This window comes from Xiphophorus hellerii, chromosome 8 (genome assembly GCF_003331165.1).
Source record: "Xiphophorus hellerii strain 12219 chromosome 8, Xiphophorus_hellerii-4.1, whole genome shotgun sequence".
NCBI classification, from domain to species: Eukaryota; Metazoa; Chordata; class Actinopteri; order Cyprinodontiformes; family Poeciliidae; genus Xiphophorus; species Xiphophorus hellerii.
The window spans coordinates 25,864,003-25,888,165 of record NC_045679.1 but is presented as its reverse complement, the minus strand read 5'-3'; the positions used below and the strand labels follow the sequence as shown (position 1 = coordinate 25,888,165).

Sequence of the window (24,163 nt, the reverse complement as noted above, 5' to 3'; positions counted from 1 at the left end):
ATAAATGTCTAGTCAAGACTGAAGAAGGAATTGAACTTATCTATCTATCTATCTATCTATCTATCTATCTATCTATCTATCTATCTATCTATCTATCTATCTATCTATCTATCTATCTATCTATCTATCTATCTATCTATCTATCTATCTATCTATCTATCTATCTATCTATCTATCTATCTAAAAAGCTAGCCTAGATAGCAAAGTAGCTAGATAGCTAGTGTGCTATCTGGCTATCTGTCTAGCCAGGTAGCTAGCTAGTTGTCTAGTTAGCCAAGTAGCTACCAAGCTAGCTAAATATTCTTGTGGAAGAATACCCAATACATCTGAACCAATTCATTCAATTTAAAAGACAATTCTACCAAACATTAGCACAAAGCAAAGGTAAACTTCTGAATTTGAGTAAAAAACGTATGTCATTTATAAATTCATTATTCAGGCATTTAGCAAGTGGAAATATTTTAGTAATCATAACTGAGCTAAAACAGGAGATGTTTCGTCTGATCTAACTTTAGACAGGAACAGTTGGACGAGGGTGTGTGCTTCTATGCACAAAACTAACTAACAATACTGCAGTTTGTCATCAAAAGGACTTTAACAGCAAAAGCAGGGGTTTGTGCTTTTGAAAACGTAACTTTTAGAAAACCTCAATATACTTTGCAAGTGGTCCTTCAGCATCAAAAACCAAATTATTTGTGTATTTCAGCAGGAATGCAGTAAAACAGTTCTGGCCCTAAAAACAAGTCGCCAACTTTCACCTTCCCTGTAATCTGTAAGACGTCCCACTGAACAGAGAAGACGAAAATCTTTTAGGGGGGTAGTTGTGCTGACGAATGACATAATTAACTCTTTTATCTTTATATGTCAGATTTGGAAGATTGAGCTAGTTTCAGAGTTGTAAAAAGGACCTTTTGATACCTAAAGAAAAAAAAACTATGCTTAATTAACTCAAGTGAAGTTGTTAAACATCAAAAACATCAACTGTTTTTTGCCTAAAGCTTTCAGTTTTCACAGAACACGATTCCGTCAAGCAGACTGCAGGACGTCTTTAGCTCCAAACTCTAAAAGCATGTGCTGCTTTCTTGGTGGACACATTTTAACAATACATCTGAGTGCAAAACAAAAAGTGTTCTGTTGGAGGGCAAAGTCTTAAATCAGAAACAGGAGAGCAGCTTTAAGAAGCTTAGCCACTTTTTAAGTAAACACGTTGCACTCCCGAGTTCTGCCAGTCCAACGACGCAGGGCAGAACAGAACATGCTGCATGATCTCCTGCAGAGTAAACACATATCCCCCACAGACAAAGGCAGAAAGCACAACTTCTCATCCTTTCCAGTGGAAAAAAAAAAAAAGATTAAGAGAACCTTGGTTGCTGCTCTTCAGCCCCTGCAAAGAAAAACCAAAAACCTAAACGGGTCCCGGTTGTCTGCTGCTGTTACATCTCTGAGCTTTTCCTCTTCCACCACTGGATATGTAGGTATAGTCAAAGTAACAGTGCAGATGCTGTCTTTAGGTTAATCTGTTCTTAGAAGGTTTCATCATAGCACAGGAGAGAATCAAAGTAGATGAACTTTTGGTTGCAGGGAGATACAGTAGTTGCTTTTTATATCCATGAAAAATGTTTCTGGCTCAATATTTTATTCCTCTACTTACAAGAAATTGTGAATGTCATTTGAATTTCCTGGTTCCTGGCATAATCCACAACATTTTCGACAGGATTGAGGACAAGCTCCAGTCTGCTTTGTGTTTTCCAATCCCAGATTCAATGTGTGTTTGGGATCATCCATCCATTGTTGGAACAACAATTTCTGTCCCCATTTTATCCCTCTAACTGCTGGCTTAAGAGAGAACCCTCAGAATTTGATCTTAATCCTCTCATTCCTTAATGCCATCCATTTTGTACAATCCACAACAGCAGAAGTCTCCCAGAACATGACACTGCTGCTACCATGCTTGATGGTTCGTGAAGCGTCGCTAGGTTTGGAAGCCTCCAAGCACACTTTGTGGTTACAGGTACAGAGTGGCTTCACTGCAACGAGGCAATTTTGTTTGCCAGGTTTGGGCCTCCTTTGTTTTCTTTTGACTGTAAACTACAAACGTTGGACCCTTCGTGTGTTGAGGTCGCTTCTTAAGGTTCGAATGTGAAAACAAGTACAAATACTCAAGTATTCATGGGAGTTGGGTACTACAGCCATCAGTGAATAGAGGAAATTCACCAATTCGTCAGACTCTCATTAAAAATATGTATTACTGCCTATTGCAATAGTTCAAACACATAATATACCTCTATGTCCACAAATATGTATATTGGAGTTCGTCTTCGGACTGCCTTAGAAGCTTATTCAAAATGAAATTTATTAAAAATATAACCTACATTTGTATGAAAACTCAATAATTTGTGGGTTGGGCTAAGCCCATTATCTTTCAGGATTGGGACACAACAGACTAAGGACATCTGTCACAGCAGCTTGCTGTAAGTTTTTATTATTGATGCTATAATTAGATAAAACCATATAGGTCAAACAGGAATACCTATCCATAAATCAGGCTCTAATTAGGACAGTTCTAAATGCACAGCTGCTTGTTGGAGAGTAAAATAGCAAAAAATGTAAAGATATAATTGCCACCATCTGAAATGGTACATGAGATTGGCAAAATACATTTAAAAAAAAAAAAGTTCCTCTTTACTCCTGATCTGATTTTCTCTTTAAATACTATTTGAAATTTTCTAACCAAAGCAGACAATAACAAACAAGCGAATCAGCAGGAATCGATAGCTGTGCTTCTACTGACCGTATAAATTGCACAATTTGACATATCGAAAATAAGTTAGCTTAATGGAAACACACCAATTTTGAATCTGGTAGCATTTTTAATGACTTATCATGTAAACAAACTTATTCATGTGTTATTAGAATTGTGTTTATTTAATAAAAACACCTCAATTGCAAAGATGTGCTTTCTTGACATTAGCGGACATTTGTAATGGTAAGGCAGCCACGGTCAATATATCAAAATTCTGAACAGAAACATATTGATTTCATGGCCACATCCGGTTTGAATCAAATTTATACACAGCAACCAAACCATAAGAATACCACACTTTAATCTGCATTCTGTTTTAGGGCTCTAAAACTAAAAAATTCAAACATTTGATAAATACTTAGCCTTGAAACGATTGTGAACAGGACTTTAGATTCACAACATCTTGACGCATTCACAGTGTCTCTTTCTGGTGCTTTCGTCACCCTGAAAACCAGAGTGAGATGTCAGGACCACCTAGAGTTTTCACAGGCCCAGTCATGCATCTCTTCTTCAAAGTAAACTTCGGTTAAAAGCCCTTTTTCTCCCAAGTTCAATAGAATATTACCCCAAGATCTATAGAGACCCGGTTTTTGGTCACTGATTATGTTTCAAAGCTCTCTCACTTTAACTACTGAGATATCTCTAAAGCCTTTGCCTCACAGTGACAAAGTACGACCAAAGGCAATTATTACCGTGTGCAATTTGAATTAGCTTTCCAAAATGTATATGTTTGGTCCTTTTTATTGTAAGTTATAAGAATAAAATGATCTTATCTGAAATAGGGTCCTACTTCAAGAAGCTGATGAACCAGGAGTTCTCAGAGTTAAGGTCTGAACATCAGAATCTAATTCCTAGGTAAGTTCCTTCCACTTTAGGGAAGATGGTCTTTTCGTAACCCACATTTTACGCAATGTGGGCTATGCAAAAACTCACACTCCCATGTTATTCGGCAGAACTTATTTGAAGAATAAGTTCTGATGTAGCACTGGTGGGTTTGTGCCTTACCAGAGGCACAAAACTCCAGCTCAGAAGTGAAGACTCTCCATGTTTCTGAGACGTGTGGTCCATGCTCGCTTGCAATCTGTACATCTTGTTTGCTGCAGCCACACGTAGCATCAACATGTAACGGAATCATGTTTTGTGTAGCCCGGTTGATTCCCTAAAACCAGTGGATGGAAACACAAAATTCGCATTTTCTTCGTTTGCTTGTTTTTGCAACATTTTAAAAGTTTGCCTAAAATTTGCATGACAATCACATGGAAAGATAGCTGGACACACTGAACAGCCATAGAAAAGAGCACACACACACACCCACACACACACACACACCCACCCACACACGCGCACCCCCACACGCACACACCCTTAAGAATAACTTAGAGTAAGAATCATGTTTTTGGATTTGAGGAAGCCGGAGTACCTGGCAGGAAAACACACAAGTAAATGAAGAATGTAATAAGGAATGAAGAATGCAGTGTGTAAGTACTAATTCAGTGGGTTTACTGGGATTTATTTATTCAAGTATACCTGCAGACTAAGTCCTACCAGCACTTCTTAGAACAAAGACAGGAACACTGATGGTGGCCTAAAAATATCCATCAGGACATCATCATAAATCACCCAAAATTCCTCCAATCAGCTCGAGTACTGGATAAATCTCTGCTGCTTCTTCGTCTCCTCTCATCATCACCGCCATCAGCGCCTCAACAGCCAACTGTCTGGCCTTATCAGTTAACACTTCTCAACGGAGGAGAGGGCAACTTTCGCCCCCAGTCCCCCTCCGCGCTGGGATCCCTCCAGTCTTCACAGCCAGATCAACCACTTCAAGACCAGAGCTCACACTCCTTTCCAGAGCAAACCGCTGCTGCCTGTGATCTTTGAGCCAAATACAAATTTGTATAGGCGTTGAATCCCCTGCCAGTTCACACTTCCCACTCTGTAGATGGAGGAGGTTTTAAAATATAACCAACTGCGTACTGAAACACATCCTCCCGCGTGCTCAGAGGGATTTCTCTTACATGGAGCGTAAAGACGAGCTGCATTTGGTCTCAAATGTGATTTGAGCTAAATACTTACAAGAGGGATAACATGAAGTGGATGCACATCCCACATGATGCTAAGATATGGGAACGGTGGGTACATTTAAAACCTGTAACTTCTGTTCATTTGTATTGTGTCCAATGGAAAAATACATTGTTTACTGTACTCTATCTTTCATAACATGGGATTGATCATTGCCCATTATGATCGATGGAAGAAACGGTTTGAATTTCCTTCTTCTTGCTCTGCTCTTCAACTCATCTGGGACTTGAGGTTGTATTTAAGGTGTTTTTTTTACTTTTGCCCTACTCTCAGTTGTAAAAACAACACCATGTTGCCACAGTTACCAGTGCCTCAACCCAAAAAACTATGAATTTGAGTCTACTAATAGAACAAATCTATTGTCACAGCTACTGCAACATGCTGCCACCATGAGCAGCGCAATTCTAGGATTTTACAATTTTTCAAATCTATTTTTGTTTTGTTTGTTGTTTTTTTGTTATCCATGGGTGCATTCACACTAGAGCTGTTTGGTCTGCTTTAATCGAACTTTAGTTTGTCTACAGAGTCTGGTTCATTTGGGGAGGTGTGAATGCGCAATCACACTTTGATGTGGGCCACAAAACATTTACTTGGTCCGCTTACAAACCTCGGTCTCGGTTTGGTTGAAGTGACCTCTAGTGTGTTTTAAATGCACAGCCAGGCGGACCAGAGACCGCTCCGAAAACAGGAAGTGGACTATAACACAGGGCCTCTTGGGTAAATATAAACAAAACAAAAGTGGGAGTTTAATGCTAGAGGAAGAAATGGCTCGTGGTCTTTTGCCAACAATAAAACTGAAATCCTACAACCACTAAAATCTGATGTTGCTCCATTTTTGTTTACATTTCATAAAGAATGAAGTTCAGAGGTTTTCATGTTGTCTCCTTCAGTGGTTCAGTGGTGCAGCGCCTCCACAGGCAAGGAAGGGAACAGGTTTCTCAAAGGGTTTGGTTTTTTTGTTACAGTGTAACACTTTTTTTGTTACAGTGTAACAAAAAAAGCGCACAGTTTTTTTTTGTTACAGTGCATTTCTCTGTAGTGTGACAGAGAACCGCAGCAAATAAAAATCAAACAAATGTTGAATCTTTGGTCCCCAATCGAACCGAGTCTACTGGACTATCAGGTGTAAAAACACCCTGAACCTTTAAACCCATACTGTGTCTCAAGAGAGCCCTGATCTTCTGGAGCGCTGGTGACTGTAGATCAGCTCAATAATCTGCCTGTTCTGTCCCATATCTCATTAATATTGCAGATATTAGGTCATGAATTATACATTTAACAAGACAAGCTATTACAACCCGCCCAGTGGGGAAACACATATGTGCACATACATTTCAAAATAATGAATTCAGTATTTGATCTGGTTCCAAATGCAATGTAAACAGCCTCATGAAGGAGCTCCAGAAAATGTTAAAATGTTCAGGAGACTGACAAGCTGATATTCTGGTCTGCTGATGATGGGGGGGGGGGGATATTTCAAATTTAAACAGTCACATACATCCAAGTCACAAAGGTCATGTGCAGCATGAAACATATGAGAAAAGGTGCACTGCTCAGATGAGACCAAAATTAAACCTGAACACAACTACAGTATCTCGTACCATGGAAAAGTTCACCTTCTAGCAGGTCAAAGATCATAAACATACAGGGAGGAGCTACAACTGAATGGTTTAGGTCAGGGGTGTCCAAACCTTTTATCATATGGGTCACAATTGTCAGCTCAAAGCTGCTCATGGGCAGAAAAAAATAAAATAAAATACTGTTTTCAAAATCTAAAATTCCTAAAAATGTGGTGATTTTTTTTAGACCAACTCAACAACATAACACAGAAACTAGTATAATAAAACAAAGCAGATTGTTTTTTGTAGGAACGATATTGTAGATTCTAAACATCAAATGGTTTTTTGCATGTTTCTCTTGTTATACAAAAGGCATTCAAATTACTCATTATTCTGGGCTCGACTGCAAAAATATCTTCTGTTCTCAACAATAAAACAGGATCTAGGTCAGTTTTCATTTGAAAACACTTGCTTTATTTAGCCAAGTTTTAATACAGAAATTAAAAGCAGATTTGGGTGTACTTTACAGTAAAAGTCAAAGCGTAGATGTGCTCCTAGTTACCATGACAGTAGAAAGAAACCAGGAAGCTTGGAACAGATGATCACATTGTGTTGCGTCTAACAGTTTTGTAAGTAGATTTTGGTTCAAAAGTCACAGTTTTGTCCTAATTTATTCTTCAATTGTGTTCAGGGAATGCAAAAAAAAAATAAAAAATCAGTTCAGGGGCCTTACATGGCCCCCAGACCACAGTTTGAACACTGTTCATTTAGATCAGATCACATGCATGTGTTAGAATGGCCCATTCAACTCAATTCAAATTCAAAAGTACTTTATTGATTCCAAAAGGAAATAATTAAGTGATGTTGAAACTCATAAATATATGGTAAGATTAATAAAGTCGGAGTTTCCCACAGTGTATTATAAGCCTGGCGGGCCACCAGGCTTTACTTGCTCCCCCACCAGGCTTAGCATTGTTTACTTATTTTTGTTTATTTAATTATTGCATTTTTTAAGACTTCATAGTTTGTGTTTAGGTATTAATTTTCCAGTCTTCCAATCACGCATAGCTATCAAGTGTTATTTTCAAATCTTCTGTCAACTTTAAGCATCTTTTAACTCAAAAACATGGCTTAGCACGTTTTCTGGCTGAAACCCCTGAAAGTGATGTTCACAGGTGTTTTCCTGATCTTGAGCTGTTTTGTAAAGAAAAAGGAGCAAACATAAAAGTATATGTGCAAAACACCTAGACAGGTGAACAAAAGGACAACAAAAAGTGCTTCCATTACTGCAGCTTGAATCCAAATACACACTACACTTGTCTACGTAAAAACGCGTGTTTTATTTCCCGTTCACGTCAGAATCAGACGCAGCTTTTTGTTGGTCTGTCACGGAAAATTGCCATGAAATACGTTGAATGCTGTGGCTGTAATTGGACAAAATGTGAAACAATTCAGGATGTCTGAACACTGCACAATAAGCCATCACTCTGAGCCAGAGGGTCAGCCGAGGTTAAACAGAGAAGAAAACCTAGATAACTCCTAAAGCAGCCAGTTTCTCTACAGACAGTAGATTTAAGGATTTGCCAGAAAGAAACTACAACCCAGAAACTGTCAGCAGCAACAGAGGACCAGCAGTCCCAAATACTCACAATCATCTTATAGTCAGAATTCACTTATTCTAATGTGCAAGTAAACAAAAAATAGCAACTCTTGAAGGCTGTGCAAATAAATAAATATGAAAAAAACCAGAACAATTGGGATGTTAAGAAAATGAAGAGGTTTGAATGAATTTGTGGCATTCAGGGCGATTTCTAGCTTCTAAATATCCAGGTGTCCCAAAAATAACTTCCTCTTAGCTGTGAATGGTGACTTTTCATTTAGCTTTGTGGAATTTTTCCTCTTATAATCCTCTAATAATCCCATCCAGGCATGTTGCAGAAGTGTCTCTCTGAAAAGGGGACTATTAACGGATTATCCTTAATAAAGTGGCCGTGACCGCGCTTTCTTCCTGAGGGCTTAAAAAGCTCCGCTAATCCAAAGATGTGTCACTCACTCACTCCGTTGTTCTGCCGCAACTTTGGAGAGAAAACGCAGAGTTTTTTCTCACCTTCTTCCGGGGCTGCCATTTCATCATATTTGTAAGGCAGGTCGGCGCAGCATCAAAGTGTCACAACAGTGGCAGAGGCATGTCAAACGCCTCGATCAGGACCGCCGAGCGAAGAACGGGTTAGGGAGGGATGTGTGTGATGTAGGAGGGAGGTGGTTATAATCCAGATATAATGAGGCTGCAGAGCGATCGGTTCGGTTATCCAGCAGCGGCGGTTCCTGCAGCTCTCGACGCTCCGAGGACGCAACTGAGGCGAGAGGAGAGCAGAGGAGAGGGAAACCCAACACCCCCCTGGCCCCCGTCTCTCCTACACACTCCCTCTCTTTCTCTCTTACACACGCAGACACGCTGGACTTCAATTTTTTTTGAATCCTAATAAGAAGAAGTGTTTATTGTCCTAAAATAACCTGGTATTCATAAATGCCAAATATCATGCATTTAAAGGGGAAGTATTATGTGTTTTCCAGGCATGTAGTGTCATTTTATAACACAATCTAGTAACTCTGTTGCTTTCAATTGTTATAACAAGTGTTATAAAATGACTGCAATTTAACACGTAGAAATTGAGTCTCTGTCTCTTTAAGAAACTCCTGCTCTTTCTGAAACTCCACCTTCAGGAAGTGTTTAAACACTTTGATCTTTTGTGTGAACCTGCATACCTCAGTGTTGCTGTTACACCTGAATTTCACAACTGTGGGATAATAAAGGATATTTCTAAAATAACTTTCTGATTGGCCAATTGTCAAATTTTTTTAAGCTATTTTGCTTCCCAAGCTATAGGCAGAAGGAACCACCCAGCAAAAAACCCTAAGAACGCCTGGCCGACTAAAATCAGAAGGTATGAATGTAATAATTACTGAATAGTGAAGAAAAGTGAGAAACAAGATTCTAAAATTTGATGTTTCTTTGGATATTTTGAAGCATTGTCTGTGGGTTAGCAAAGGCTTTCCCTGGCCAGAAGCTAATGCAGTTTGGGGTGCCATGACATAAAAAGTTTAGGCTCCACTGTTCTATAACACCAGGTTTAACTACAGTGTCTCTGATGTAGGAGTAAGAACAAGAACTGATTAACATGCTATTCTTTGTTTATTTACAAATGAAATCAAGGACAAAGTCATATAGTTCAGCCAGAAAGTATTTGTATTTAGATTTAAAACTATGAAGTTTGTTTCTGATAAATATGACAGGAATCTGGAAACAGGAGATTCAGTCTTGGGAAAAACAATCCACCTGATTTTTATTTCCATTTTAATTAGAAATGGCTTACTGAAAATAATTTCTACTTTTTTAGCAATCACAAAAAAGAAATCATTCCTCCACAATACAGCAAACAAACTCTTCTTCTCATTTCTGGGCAGCTCTTCCACACATTTCCTCTGGGATCAATTTATCTGTGGGGATGAAATCAAAAGCCTCCATGCCATCACCCTAATCTTTAGCTTCTTTATTGGATTCAAGTTGGGACTCCAAAACGTTAATATCACTTCCAATTAAGAGTGATATGTTTTAACTATATTTGATCTTAAGGAAACACACTGCAGCCCTTTCTTTTATCACAAAACAATAAGCTGCAACTTAGGCACACCACAAGAGGGCACTCATACCATTGACAAGACATTCCAGAAGTTTGATGATTTTGATCTTTTGAGGTTGTGTCTGTCTGTGTGTGTGTGTGTGTGTGTGGTGTGTGTGGGTGTGTGTGTGTGTGTGGTGTGTGTGTGTGTGTGTGTGCGTGGGTGTGTGCGTGTGTGTGTGTGTGTTGCATCCTGTCCTGCTTTCCTTTTATTTTGGCTCCTTCTTCCATTACTTTATTTAATGATGTTCTCTTGTTTCCTCTTGTTACTCATCAACTCACCACAAATTAAGACACTTCAGGACTTTATGGAAAACAGCAGTTTACAGTTCTCCTCCTTCTTCAGCTCTAACAGTTTGGGAGTGTATATTAAAGCTCTGACCAGGGGGAACAGGTTTTTCAAAGCGCTGTAGTTCATTTTAACACAGTGCAGCGTGAAAGTAAACCACTGAAATTACAAAAACGCAATTTTGATCCCCAATGGAAGTAAGTCAACCAGACTACCAGGTGTGAAAACATCCTAAGATGCTTCTTTGTTTTGAACAGTAAAGTTCCCTTTATAAATGTAACTGTATTTTAGAAACTGAAAAGGGTTTTCAAGATACTTCTTCATTTTTGTGATTCTATCAGTTATTCATGAACAACAGTTCTTTATGCAACTCCTTTGAAAGGATCAGAGATCATGGCTGCCCGTCTCTGGCTTGGTCCCTTGCTTTTTCTGCACTGAATTCCTTCAGATTCATTGAAAAGTTAAAAATGTTATGCACTACAGAAGAAGAAATATGCAAATCCCTTTCCTCCCCCCACCCCCTTTAAAGAGCATCTCTGTAAAATTTATGATCTTCTTGAGATTTTAACAACCCAGAGATCCTCTGCAGGTCACCAATCCTTGAACATCATCTTTTTCTAGGCACTGCTTTTGAGCTAAATTAAAAATGATAATCAACTGAAGTCACACCTTTTGAAATAACATGATTTTTACTCTCTACTGCAGCAGCTGTAGCCTCTACAGCTTCTTCCTCAAGTCCCACTTCTTTTACAAGTTCTCCTTTACTGCTGCTGTTAGTTGTTCTCTTGTAGTTTGATGAAGATACCTAAACAGCTAACAGTGATGGTCTCTCTTTCTGTTTAGCAACCATATCAGTCATCTGTATAATACCATGAAACATTGGGAAAACATCACAAAGCAGAATGAAATATTACCAAATTATGCTTATCTCGTATTTGAAATAGCCAAATGGTGTCCTTACTGCTTCCGGTGCCTGATGAACCAATCAAAAATACTCAAAGAATGCATCACTGCAGTCAGCCAAGGAGTGAGGATTTCTTCAACCGAAATCATAAAGCTAGGTTTATAGTAGAGAGACTGAACTGAGTGGAAAGGTCCTTGCACCAGCCGCGCTGTTCCCGCCTCTGCCATTGGCCTCGCGTCGTCTGGCTGCTCTGTCTGGTCGCCCCCCTCTGAACTGTTGTTGTATCTTGGGGCAGGTCGCGCCTTTCACTCAAACTGGACTAGCAAAGCAGGTTCGCCTGTACCGGCATAAACCCTCTACGTGCCATTACGTTATTGTTGTCTTTACTTTCTAGAGATAATTTGAGGATGCCTTTGAGTAGTTAGACTGTTTTCACACCGACAGAACAGACATAGAGGGACGTGGAGTATGCTACAAATCAGAGGTTCTCTGGTGTTCAATGGTCAGGAAGTGCTGTTTGAAATCAGGGCTGGGGAAGTGGTAGGGGTTTATGTCGATCTGTGGAGCTAAGTGGGCAAGGACAATGGATTCCACAGAGAAACCTTAATAAGTAAAGTGAGGCTCTAAAAAAGTCTGGAGTAAAAGGGTGGAGAAAATCAAAAGCTGTTCTACACAAAATAGTTTTTGTGTGCAATGTTGTTTTTTCCATCTGAGAGCTGAAATAGCTGAGGGATTTTTAGATGTTCATGTGTGCGTTATAGCTCTATAACGCAATGGGCTCGTCCAATCGATAACCAATAAGGTTCACAGAGGGATGGTGAAGTTAAGCTGTGGTGACAGATAAATATCACTGAACAACACCATTCCTAAAGCAGAACAGAAACGCTCTGAGTGAGGCTGCCGCTGATGGATGACTGTTGTTTAAAGAACAAAAACAAATCCACTGTCACAACAAAGGCTCGGAGTTTTGGTTTATTACAGATGTACAGTTGAAAAGAGATACTTGCATATTGTGTGTATAGCCTGCATATAGATATATATATAGATAAAAACTGTTCAGATTTTGTTGCTTTTGATGCAAATATCCTAAAAATGTTCTAAAACCCCAACTTCAAACAGACATCATCAGTCTTTACAGCTGCTTGCTTCCATTATGTGTTGTCAAATGTGTTGACACTAGGCAAATACTCAGCCTCTCAAAATGAACGGGTCAACAGACTTTTATGTCTGGACTGTTTATGCATGACTGCAGGCAGGGAGGATCTTGAATCGACGAAAAGTAAAGTTCAAAAAGGGATAGTGAAGGTAAACCATAGTGACATAAATATCACCAAACATGTTCCTAGAAAACAAGCAGACACACACTGAAGATGCAACTTTGGATAGATGGACAGAAAGTTGATCAACTCCAACTGGAGCCTGGAAATTCAAAAATCTGATATCTTATCAATCAGTGAACACACCATAACTTTACCAGGTTGAAAACCAAACCCATCCTGACAGAAGTAGACTTGAAGACATCATTATCAACTGCTATTTAGCTGTTAAACTCAAGCATCGCACAGCTTATATAGGAAACCTGTAGCCACGTCTCCTTTTTTATGTACAAATAAAAACAGTTGATGGAAACGGCAAGATACAAAATATTAACTTCCTCAATTTCATAAAAAAAGCTTTAATACTCAGTTAAGATGGTTTTTGGTTTTTCGAAACTAAAAGGAAAATGGAAAAACATTTGCTGAATAATTTCTATCATAGCAAACTTTCCCATTTATTGGTAGGTCTGTGTTTTACTCTGAACATTTCAGAATGGGGGTCAAGGTTCGCTCCCATCCACTGGTGGTGGCAGAAAGCGACGAAAATTTCTAAGTCCAAGCCTTCAGCATTGTGGGGAGAACTTTCTGCATTTTTCTGAGATGTGTAATCCATGGTAGTTTGCAACTACCATGCAAACTACCAATATGTCCAATATGAAGAAAGAAGTAAGAAGAATACAAATAATAGGATATGATATATATCTGCATTAATATCAGTACCAGATGATGTTTGTCATGATGTTTGGGATCGGTCCGATAAGTAGAACTAGGCTGATATTAATAACCTACATTTATTTTGCTTTGCGTTTCTGGAGGGGGAAGGAACCGGGTCGGTATTTGCTTGGTCATGTGACAGTGACAGTGATGCAGCAAAGAATTGAAGAAAAATCTATTTTTAATGTATACTGTATAATATCGGCTTTCAGCCAGTATCACTATTGGCCCAAATTTGCAAATTGGTGCATCCCAAATGGATAAAATATAAAATGTTTTAATTATGTGAATATATAATGAATTTCACTGATCAAGTGTTTATGTGTCATGTTTTGTGTATCCCATAATCCCTACAAAGTGTTTTTTGTAATGTTGAGGGATGTCCTCAGTCTGCCGCAGGGTTAAACTGCAGATGTTATGATTTATATGCACCAGGCCCGTGAAAGCGAACGCGAACAAATGGTGATGTAACACAGTTGTAACTTTGCGAAGGAAGCAGGAGGAATAAGGTAGAAGATGACTGACTGCACCTCCGCCTTCTCCACCAACTTCACTCTGCTGACGTCTTTTGAAAACTCGACACGGCCAGAAAGAACTGTCAGCCGTATGACGGAAGTTAAAGTGCAGAACAGAAGTGCAGACACGTGAGAACCTGCAGCCAGGAGACGCAGCGCATCAGAGCCAGTTAATTAGGATGATCAGCCTGACACCTTTCTACTCTGGGCTGTGATGAAACCAAACACCATGGAAGGCATAAGACGTGTTGGTAAAGAGAGCATTAATAATTCACCACACTATTCTGACCGCCCAGGCGATCCGTTCCGCCTTTGGCTGAATTCTTATAGAAGCGTGGATGTCAACGTCTCAAATGCTGTAACATACGCCACCTGTAGCTACAAGCTGCAGCTAACCTTTTCCATATGATAGAACAAAAAGCATGTACAGATTAAAGAGAACGTTAGAAATAAAACAACATGACACTCAATTCAATAAGTTGGTCAAAATGTAAAAAATGTGTAAAAAAAAAAAAAAATGCAATCCATGATTTTACATATACTAAATTATTAACTTTCAGGTAGGAAATTATCTTTTGTCCAGATGTCTTACAAGTAAGAACATACTGATGTTTACATATCACTACTAAAGCAAATTAAAAATTACAACTTTTTTTTTTATCTACCTCTTGTAGGATTTTTCTACGACCACCTACTACGGCCATTGAATATAGAAAAAAAAGAGTAGCAGTATATTTCTGCAAAAAAAAAAAAAGTTTTACATTAATCTCAGAAATTTTCTAGAAAAAAGGTTGAAAATTTCAAAGCTTGAAAAGTCAAAAATTTGCTAGAAAAAAATCGGAAACTTTTAGATTAATCTCAGAAATTTTCTAGACAAAAATGTGGATATTTCAGAGTATAAAAAAGTCAACAATTTTTGGTGTGAAAATGTCCAGAATTCAAAGATTTTTGACATTTGAAACATTTTTTCTAGAAAATTTCTGAGATTAATCTCAAAATTTCTGAGTTTTTGGCCAGAAATTTACTTTTTTTCCATTTCCAATAGCCCTTATGCACTGTTAAAGTGCATTGTTTTCAACTTATTTTCAAAATGTTATCAGAAAACATCAAAGCAGCCAAAAATATTTTTCATCCTCCTAAAAATGTGACTCCTGGTCACCTATGTCACATTACTTTCAATGACTAAAACCAGAAGCCAGAAGCCCTGCACCAAAAAAATAAAAAATAAAATCTATTCACGTAAGATGGGGAAGAGGCCATCTGCAGAAAGGTGGCGCTCTCTCCATTACTGCTCCATAAAAACAAAATGGAGGATGCGTGGCAGGAGCTAAATTCCATTTAAGCATGTTAATGTCTCCATTTGTCATTCTGCCTTGCAAAGCAGACTAAAGTAGATCATGAGGATGCTTTGCACGCCAATAGATTAAAGCAGATTATAGACAGGCAATAATGATAAAACAACTGCAGCTGCAGAGCACACAGCTATAACTGACATACATAGTACAGCTCAGAGCCGCATCAAAAGTGTGAATTTAGGCGTATAAATACAGTTTAAGACATAACACTCACTTTGGGATTAAAAGCAACTGTCAAAATGTAAGCAGTGACTTATCGATGAGTCACAGTGAGACTTGACAGGTCCGCAGTGCGAGTTAGATGCCCGGAGCGAGAGAACAAACGCCTGCTGGGTTATTAAAAACATCAAAAGCAAACTGGAGTATCGAAACCCCCCAGTTTCAATCAACACTGTAACTACTGATGGAAGTATTTTTCCACTGAAAACGACCACCGCTGCACTCTGCCTCAAATCTGAACTGACATCATTTGGTTTTCCAATGATGTCACACAATAACGCAGTGTGTCTGAGGTCCGTCTGCCCATCCGTTGTCTTAAGACTAGGTTGCCGGGGCAACAGGTCCAGCTCATTCTGGGGAATCCCAAGATGTTCGCGGGCCAGACGAGACATCTCAGTCCCTTCGTTGAGTTCTAGGTCTCCTAGAGGGGTCTCCTTCCAGTTGGACGTTTTCCCTGAAAATCTTCCAAAGGAAAACAATTAGGGTGCATTTGGATAAAATGTCCGGACCACCTCCACTGATTACTTTCAATGCGGAAAAGCAGCAGCTCTACTTTAAGCTCCACCAGGTGAGGAGGGGTCCTCACCTTTTGTCTACAGCTGAGTCTAGCCACAGTCTGAAGGAAGCCCATCTCGACTGATTGTATCAGTGTTTGATGTGTGTTTAAATGCTGATTTTCTTACCTTAAAATAGAATGTTAATAGTATTAACTAATGCAAAAGAGGAAAGACTCGCATGTTTGTTTTGGTTGCATTTACCCAGAATTCCCTGCTCTGTAGTCTGCTTCCTGCTTTTGGGGCGGTTTCCTGTCTGCTTGGTGTCAACATATGCATTCAAACCCTTTGAAAAGGGTTCTATTGCTCATTCACGGCTCCCCAAACGAGGAAAGATTGAAATCAGAAATAATTTCCATTCAAATCTCTACGTCGTTGTTGAGGCCAGGCAGTGAGAGCTTAGTGGTACTGAACTAGAATCACACCGGCATGTAAATGAACCACGGTGACATTTGCTGGTGCATAAACATGCTGACCTTAATGGTCCTCTTTTCCATAACCGCTGCTTGTTCAGGGGCTCTGTAAACAAGATGAGGCTCAGAACAAGGGTCAGAGATGGAAGAAGATCAAATGGAATTATACAAATATGATATATGTTTTAAATCTGTTAGCTTGGTTAAATGGGAACAGCTTAGGTGAACATTAATGTCTAACTTCTACTATATATATATACACATTGCACTAAATGGAATCAATGAAAATGGAGACATTTTTTTCTCATTTTAACAAACTAACAGTAGGATGATTGAGCTTCAGAATGTAAAACTCTGCATGCGTGTCCTACCTCGCAACACATTAAAGTTTTAAAGTGATCAAATGCTTCTTTACCGAGTTAGACAACTACAGCTGATCTTAAGCCACACACAGCCCCCGGAACCCATCAATAATGTACAAGTAGCTTTAATGAAAGCGTGCGTATGCGTCGGTGAGAAAGGTTTGTTTACGCTCGTGGCTGGCGCCAACCTCATTTCTTTTTCATAAAAAAGTGTAAACTGCACATTTGCAACCTGCTACAAGCGGCAAACAAAGAAGCAGCACAAGCGCGCAGACACCAGAGGCATGCAAATAGTGTTACTCCAGCAGACTGGAGTCATTAGAATACACTTCAGCTCCGCGTTATTCGGAAAAGACACAAGGATGAGATTCTACAAGGGAGAAGGGGGGGAAACTAAAAGGAGAGAAAAATCAACAAATGCTGCCTCACTGGTGAGCTACATGATATTAAGCAAACATTCAACCGTGATGTGGGACAAGCACACAGACACTGAGGAGCTACAGGGGGAAAAGCAGAAGTTCATGTTTGTTTCATGTTAACAGGGGAAAGTGGATTAGGTAGCAGTAATAAGTTCAGTGTTCCCAAAACTATTCTCAGGGGTTTACTGAGATAAAGGCAAAAACAACGGTTCAAGAGGTTACACTCTGCAGTCATTTTATTGAAAGTGATGGGAAAATGTGTCACACCTTCTGGGCAAAGATTCACCCAAACAGATGTGTGGGGTTTTTTTTTAACTACCGTATTTTTCAGACTATAAGCCGCTACTTTTTTTCCCATGCTTTGAACCACGCGGCTTATATATGTATCTATGTACTCTATAGTCCGGAAAATACGGTAATTGTCAGTTCAGTCGAGGTTTATCACCACCATTTTGTGAAACACAAATTCCAGTTTAATCTCTGAAATGTGTTATTTGTGGTGTTTCCTTGTTTTGTACCATGTATCATGTGGTCAGTATTGGAGATAGTAAGTAACTTTATGGAACCACCTTTTTTCCCCCTGATACCTAATGATTGACCATCTGCGGACAAAAGTTCAACGACTTATACACAGTCCACTAGAGCCCCCAATAATTATTGGCTTAAACAAAAGATGGGCGGGACTGCTGTCGTGGTGGAGCCAATCCAAGCATCCGACATGCCGAAGTGAGTTAATCTTCACCAGCGCAGACAAAGTGTTTGCATAGATTGAATAATATTATTTTCAGGACTTTGCTTATTCACTGGTCATTTCCCCAGTCAGTTCTACACTTTCCATTTCTATTAAGTTTTAGGACATAATACAATCTAATTAGTTGAAAAGAATTCCTTGTTTACTGATGACCGAGGTAAAATATATGTATAAATATATATACTCTGTACAAAAATATAAATGCCCCATGTCAAGTTTTATGTTTTATGAACATTTGGGTTATGCAATATATAGAGAAACTCAAAATATATTTTCAGTAATTACTGATCTTTATATCGGCAGCGACAACATAATATTTAAATTATACAATTTAATATTATTATAACACTTAAATTAAATTGTTCTTGATTAAAGTGTACCAAACCAGGGTTGTGTCTGATCTTTGTTCAGACACAACCCTCACAGAAGAGCAATGCAGGAGGTTCAGACTATGCATCTTCATTTGCCAGTAAAATGAGAGGTAGATATGTGATGGTGCGATGTGGTTATTAAGACATTTAACACAATTCAATGATGATTCAACTAAAAGACAAAAAGTCAGTTGTGTTTACAGAAAACCAAGAACTTAAAGATCCATATTAAACGGTTACAACAAAGTTTCAACTTGCTTAAAATATATTTTTGAAGGTTTAAAAAAAACCCAACATTATACCACAGTCAGCCATGACACAGTGGTGTTATTTCAGCGCTGGAATGGTCACTGGATGGACTCTGCCCTTCTTTTTCTCTTTTCCTCCATCCCCCTTTCTTTTAGCGTTGGACAGCTAATCCAAAAAAAATGAAGAAAAAATCTGAAAAAGTCTTATAGCTCTTAGACCTTGAATTGGTTGAATCAGAGGTAGCTGAAGGTTTATTTATTATTTTAGCAAAAGCTCCTTATAACAGTTTTCAGCATAAGTAGATTATTGCTTTTTGGTTGTTTGTTTTCGTTTTTAAAGCCCCTTTGTTGCGTTTTTTTTTTTTTTTTTGATTCATAATGAATATATGCTTTGATTCAAGCAGAAGTTTCTGGTGTCCTTATTTCTGATAAAGTGACAAGAAATAAATGAACTCCTGGGACTTTTGAGGGCATAAAAAAATGATTGTTCAATGGGCTGAGAAAAAAAAATCAGATTAACAAATAGCTAATTTATTTAACTGATTTATCTACTAACTTATATTGTGGCGAGATTTACAGTGACGCTAATCCACACTCTTTGATTCTGCATGTTTCACAGCAGCATTGAAAGTTGTGACCCACTGCAAAAGTCAGACCGTCTCGCAGGTCTTACTGCCAGACACGCATCGAGATGGCAAAGTCGACCCTGACCTGCGACCCTCGACCTTTTCCTTCAGCAGCTGGAAGATGAATTTGTTAGAAAAAACTGAGAGATGAGCTGCATATATTTATACGATCTCTGTCTCAGTCATCTCTGTGTGCAGCATCATCACTCTGTCTCCACACACGGAGACACATCACTTCTGCTACAAAACACACGGCCAAGGAACACTCGCACCAGCACACTCCACATGTCACCAAAAAGTCAGCATGATTGAGCACTTTCTACACCAAACAATGGCCACCAAACACACAGATGCACAACCTGGCAGTGACGAATGTTGCAGCTCGGCGTGTGCCTGCATGTGCAGCTACAGTCTGGGTCTTTGTGCGCTTTATGCTCCGGCTACTATTGCGACAATAACGCTCATTTTCGGAATTATTTACACACGTTATCACAGCCGTTTCTATGACCGGCTACTGAAAACTCAGGTGGAGAGATGTACAGGACCATTTCTTTTCAATTAATTAGATTGCAAGTACGTTTTCAGACAAGCACTAACAGAAGTACCGCGAGAATTTAGAAGGTACAATTGTTTTAAAGAAAGAAGTTAGGAATGCACTAAAACGTTACGGCTTCTACGCATATTCACCACGCATGACTTAGCTACTTAAGAAAAAGTATGTTAAAACGCTTTGAAGGTTCATAACGATCAACAAGCAAACCTGTGAAATACTGGGAGGTTAAGGTCCGGTCAGATGAGACCAAAACTGAATTTTTAGGGGTCAAAGGTCATTGCACATCGCTCGAATTCCCCCATACATGCCGACTGGGAAGTTCACAGTTGGGAGCATCATGTTGAACATTATAGCTCAAATATATCATCTTTGCAAAATTAGCATCGTGAAGGCAGGACTGTGATGCAGCTTTTAGCCTTGCCACTAGAGGGCGCGGTCGTTTTGTGAGTAATGTTTTTGTTTGGTGTTCATGAACGCAGCATAAATCAGGAGAAGTCATGTTTAGAGGCAGTTTGTGTGAGAGTGTGTGTCCATAAGACTGGAGGGTAACAGATAAAGTGATCTGGACATTTTACCTCATTTTTAACCAGGCTAAGCTAAGTGTTACTTTAAAATGGTGAATTTTATCATGTTTAGTTGTTTTCTTATACTTTAACATTATAGGTTATTTAAAAAAAAAAACAAGACTGGAGTAATGGGAAAAAAATATTGTATTTATTACTAAATGTGACTTAGTCTATAAGGTCATAGTGCGTAGTTGTAAGACCTAAAAGACATGTTTGTGGCTGTAACAGGTAATGTAGCCTACTTATATACGTAGTAATCAGTGTTTACATTGGATTATATAGTTTGTGTTTTGTTTATTCTGTTTTATAGAACCACTCACACCCTAACCCATCCTCGATAGAAATCTGCTGCCATCTACCAGGACGATTAGGGTTGAAGTCTCCGCTCAATGACCTCAAACTAACAGTCAGGATAATAAGGTAGATGATATTAATGAAACTGAAAAAACAAATACCTTTCAAGAGCATTTGAAGGCAACGAGGAGAAACAGCCAGAAGTATGACTGACAGAAAACTCAAGAGGATCTGACAATGAATCAAGTAGGCAGAGGCATTTAAATCATGGGCAGGCTGATCACTGGCATGAAGAACAAGTGGCTCTAATTATGATGTAAAGTACGGCAGAAGGAGGCCGAGGAAAAGTAATGGCTGAGTAAACACAGAAACAACATGAAGCAGGCGTCTAAACAACGAGGAAACTGAATTTTCCCTTGATGAGCTCTGATGAAAGATCGTCAGGTCAAAAGCTGAAAAATCTATTTATTCAGAGAGTCAAAACAAGAACTCACCATCACACAAACACATCAACTAACAATAAGCACAAGGACTTGCTGCAAGATTAAATAAACCCCAAATGACAAGAAAAATCCAAACCACAGTGACAGAAGGGAGCTTTAAAGCATCACAACAAACACTTTAAATGCTTGTACGGACAAAAGCAAAAGCTTTTCTCAACATTTATCAGCGTTTGGTGTTGACGGGATGCGAGCGTGACATAAAGAGCGTGACTCTTTCCAGACCTGGAGGTCTGTGTGGCCTCCAGGCACACCTCAAGAATGAATCTATTCATCTTAGCTCCCATACAGTGCCATATTCACTCGTTCTGTGCTACACAAACCAAACACATGCTGCCCTCTAATCCGCTCATTCCTCTCTGCAGCCACAGCAGGTATTTCACCTGCTGTTGTTTCTCTTTTGTTCCTCCTGTGCACACACAGCATCTGCTCGCCAACCCCACAGCTCCCTCTTATCCGCGTTGTCCAGGATTTCAAATTTCCAGACGGTTGGTTTATTTGAATCTATAGAATAATCCTGACTGGCTGAAAACACATTTACATACAAGTTTTTATTCATAACTGTTTGGCCTTGTAAGCATCGCTTGGTTAAACAGATATTTTTAGGGCTGACGTCATTTTTCTGCTATATTAACAGCATTACTATATTCCCTGCTAGATATTTAGTCTGTTTTTCTTTTTGTTACACCTAGACATTTAGATCATGGTACATATTTTAAAGTCAGGCAAAAGTAACGAGTAAAAATAAAAAGTAGTTTTTTGTAAAATTGCTATTCAAACCGACATAGTGCTATGTTGAAAAAGATTTTAAAAAATGAAAAATAGTTTAAAATTTGAAGGCAACAAATTTGAAGGCAATTAGGAAATTTGTTGCCTTCAAACAAATTTGGTTCTGTGATTGGAACCAATCACTGAACCAAGATATCTGCACTTACTATGGTCTCACTGTGTGCTCAGATTGGTGGGGCAAATATAAAACCATATTTACAGCATAAAAATAAGGAATTCAAATTTCTTAATTCTTCTCCACAGTCCTGATCCCAAACCGATCTCTGGATTCCTACTGGAGCTATGGGAAACTGTAAAACTGACAATAAAAACTGCTTTCTAAACCTTCTAGCTTCTTTGCTCTTCTGAAGTTCTGCCTGTTTTACTTAAGAGCAATATGACATCAGCGCTAATACAGCAGAAACACAAACGCATTCCCTCCATCTCTTAATGAGCGTTAAGAGTTCAGATAGCACAGGTCAAAGTGTAGCCTGATAAAATGAGACCTAGCAACCTGGAAATGTTTGGTTATCAGATCAGCCTGTGCGCGTGTGTAGGGGTGTGTGTGTGTGGGGGGGTGGGTGGGTGTGTGTGTGTGTGTGTGTGTGTGTTTGACTTATCTTTGCACAGGTTTTGTGCATTTAGATAAAAAACCCATATTGATTCAGTAACAAAGCAGGAGGCTTCAGCATTGATCTCCCTCCACTGAAAACTCTGTTAGAGCAGGAAGGGGCTTTGCCCCTTAGCAAGAGCCATTATTGAACGGTGATAAAACCATTAACCCTTCCAGCTCAACACGTAACATTTCATCTAGTCAAAAGCCTTTCAGTGCTAAGAATTCAAGTGGTACATGTCCAAATGCATTTAGGTATTTATTTCCCCAATTGAATGTTCAATAAATGTTAAATAAATAGAAATTGATTAAACCGAGTTTGCACATTGATTTCAGATAGGGGCGTGCTGTGGTGGCGCAGGGGGTTAGCGCGCCCCACGTTTGGAGGCCTTGGTCCTCGGCGCGGACGTCGCAGGTTCGACTCCCGGTCCCGACGACCTTTGCCGCATGTCTTCCCCCCTCTCCTCTCCCTTCTTCCTGTCTGCCTACTGTCAAAAAAATACGAGCCACTAGCGCCGCAAAAACTCTTCAGAGAAAAAACAAACAAACAAAAAAAAACTTTCAGATAAAAACAAGTCGTTCTAGTGGAATAGTGTCTATGCTGTGATCTGGGAGCAGGTTTAGGGTCGTTGTCTCTACCTCTCCTCTTCGCTCCTCCCTTTCTGTTCCTCTGATCTCGTAACATTCAGTATAGTTCCTGTGGCACTGGCTCCCTCACCTGAAAATCATCTGCTCAGCAAGGAACATTGCTGAAGAGGACTAGCAGGAATCACAGATGTTGCCAGATTGTCAATAGTTGTGGCAGCCTGGTTCTCCTAGTTGTGCTCCAAGGCTTGTTGCTCCATCTCCATCTCCCTGAACGCTGACACTCGCTTACCTTGAATCTACTTGATGTTACTCTTGTCCTCGAGCACCTTATTCACTCTTCTGCTACGATACACACCTCAAAACGATTGGGTTTCCGGAGAACTCCTTTCCTGATCGATTGAGAGTCTTCAACTTACCTCTCCCTGCCTTCCTCAAGTTTATATCATCTAGAGATCAGCAAATATCACCAGGACCAGTTCTTGTAAAATTGCTACAAAACTGGTTCTAACAAACACTCACTGAGCTTCAGATGAGCTTATTCACACTGTGATCCCCAGTAACCTCCCAACAACTACAATGCTACCATGTGTGAATGCAAAACCACCAATTCATAAGTCACTTTTATCAGCTTTGATCACATAAAGTTCCAGACAACTCCTTTGAGCTCCAACCAAGCAGACCTACAGCAAAGTTTAAGTTCTTTACCCAACATTTTCACTATCACTACTATTCACTTTCATGTGTTCTTCCATCTAAGTCTACGACAAAACATCTAAACACAATGAAATTTGATCTTACTCTTCTGTCAAACCAGGGTGTTGCATTGGTAAAAAGCCATGAAGGAGTTAGCCAAACTGCTCATGGAACAATTAGCTTTTCCATGCCTAAAATACTGAAAACTGAGTTTGCACATACATTTTCCAAGCGTCTAACCAGAAGTGGCATCTCGCAGAGCGCGACAGGAAGTAGACATATCTGGAGGGAAAAAATCGTTTAGCGATTCTGGAGTGTTTAGTGGATTCTGGAGTGCTTCATCACTTTCAAAAAAACGGTTCTAGCATTGCCCCTCAAAGATGAGCTTCTGCCTGAAACGCCTCTGGT

The 24,163-nt window shown here is 39.3% G+C and overlaps 1 protein-coding gene across 3 annotated transcripts in view; it reads right to left on the bottom strand.

The window, feature by feature from the left end:
* ttc28 (tetratricopeptide repeat domain 28) overlaps window positions 1–24,163 on the bottom strand; it is a 121,357-nt gene that overhangs the window by 81,744 nt on the left and 15,450 nt on the right. Inside the window, exon 1 of one of the 3 annotated variants that reach the window (XM_032570038.1) lies at window positions 8,552–8,804. The exons of the other annotated variants lie outside the window; for them this stretch is intronic. Coding sequence (XP_032425929.1) covers window positions 8,552–8,578 — 27 coding nt within the window. The 5' untranslated portion in view covers window positions 8,579–8,804. Of the gene's footprint in view, window positions 1–8,551; window positions 8,805–24,163 lie in introns of those variants that run through there. 3 annotated transcript variants of the gene reach the window in all.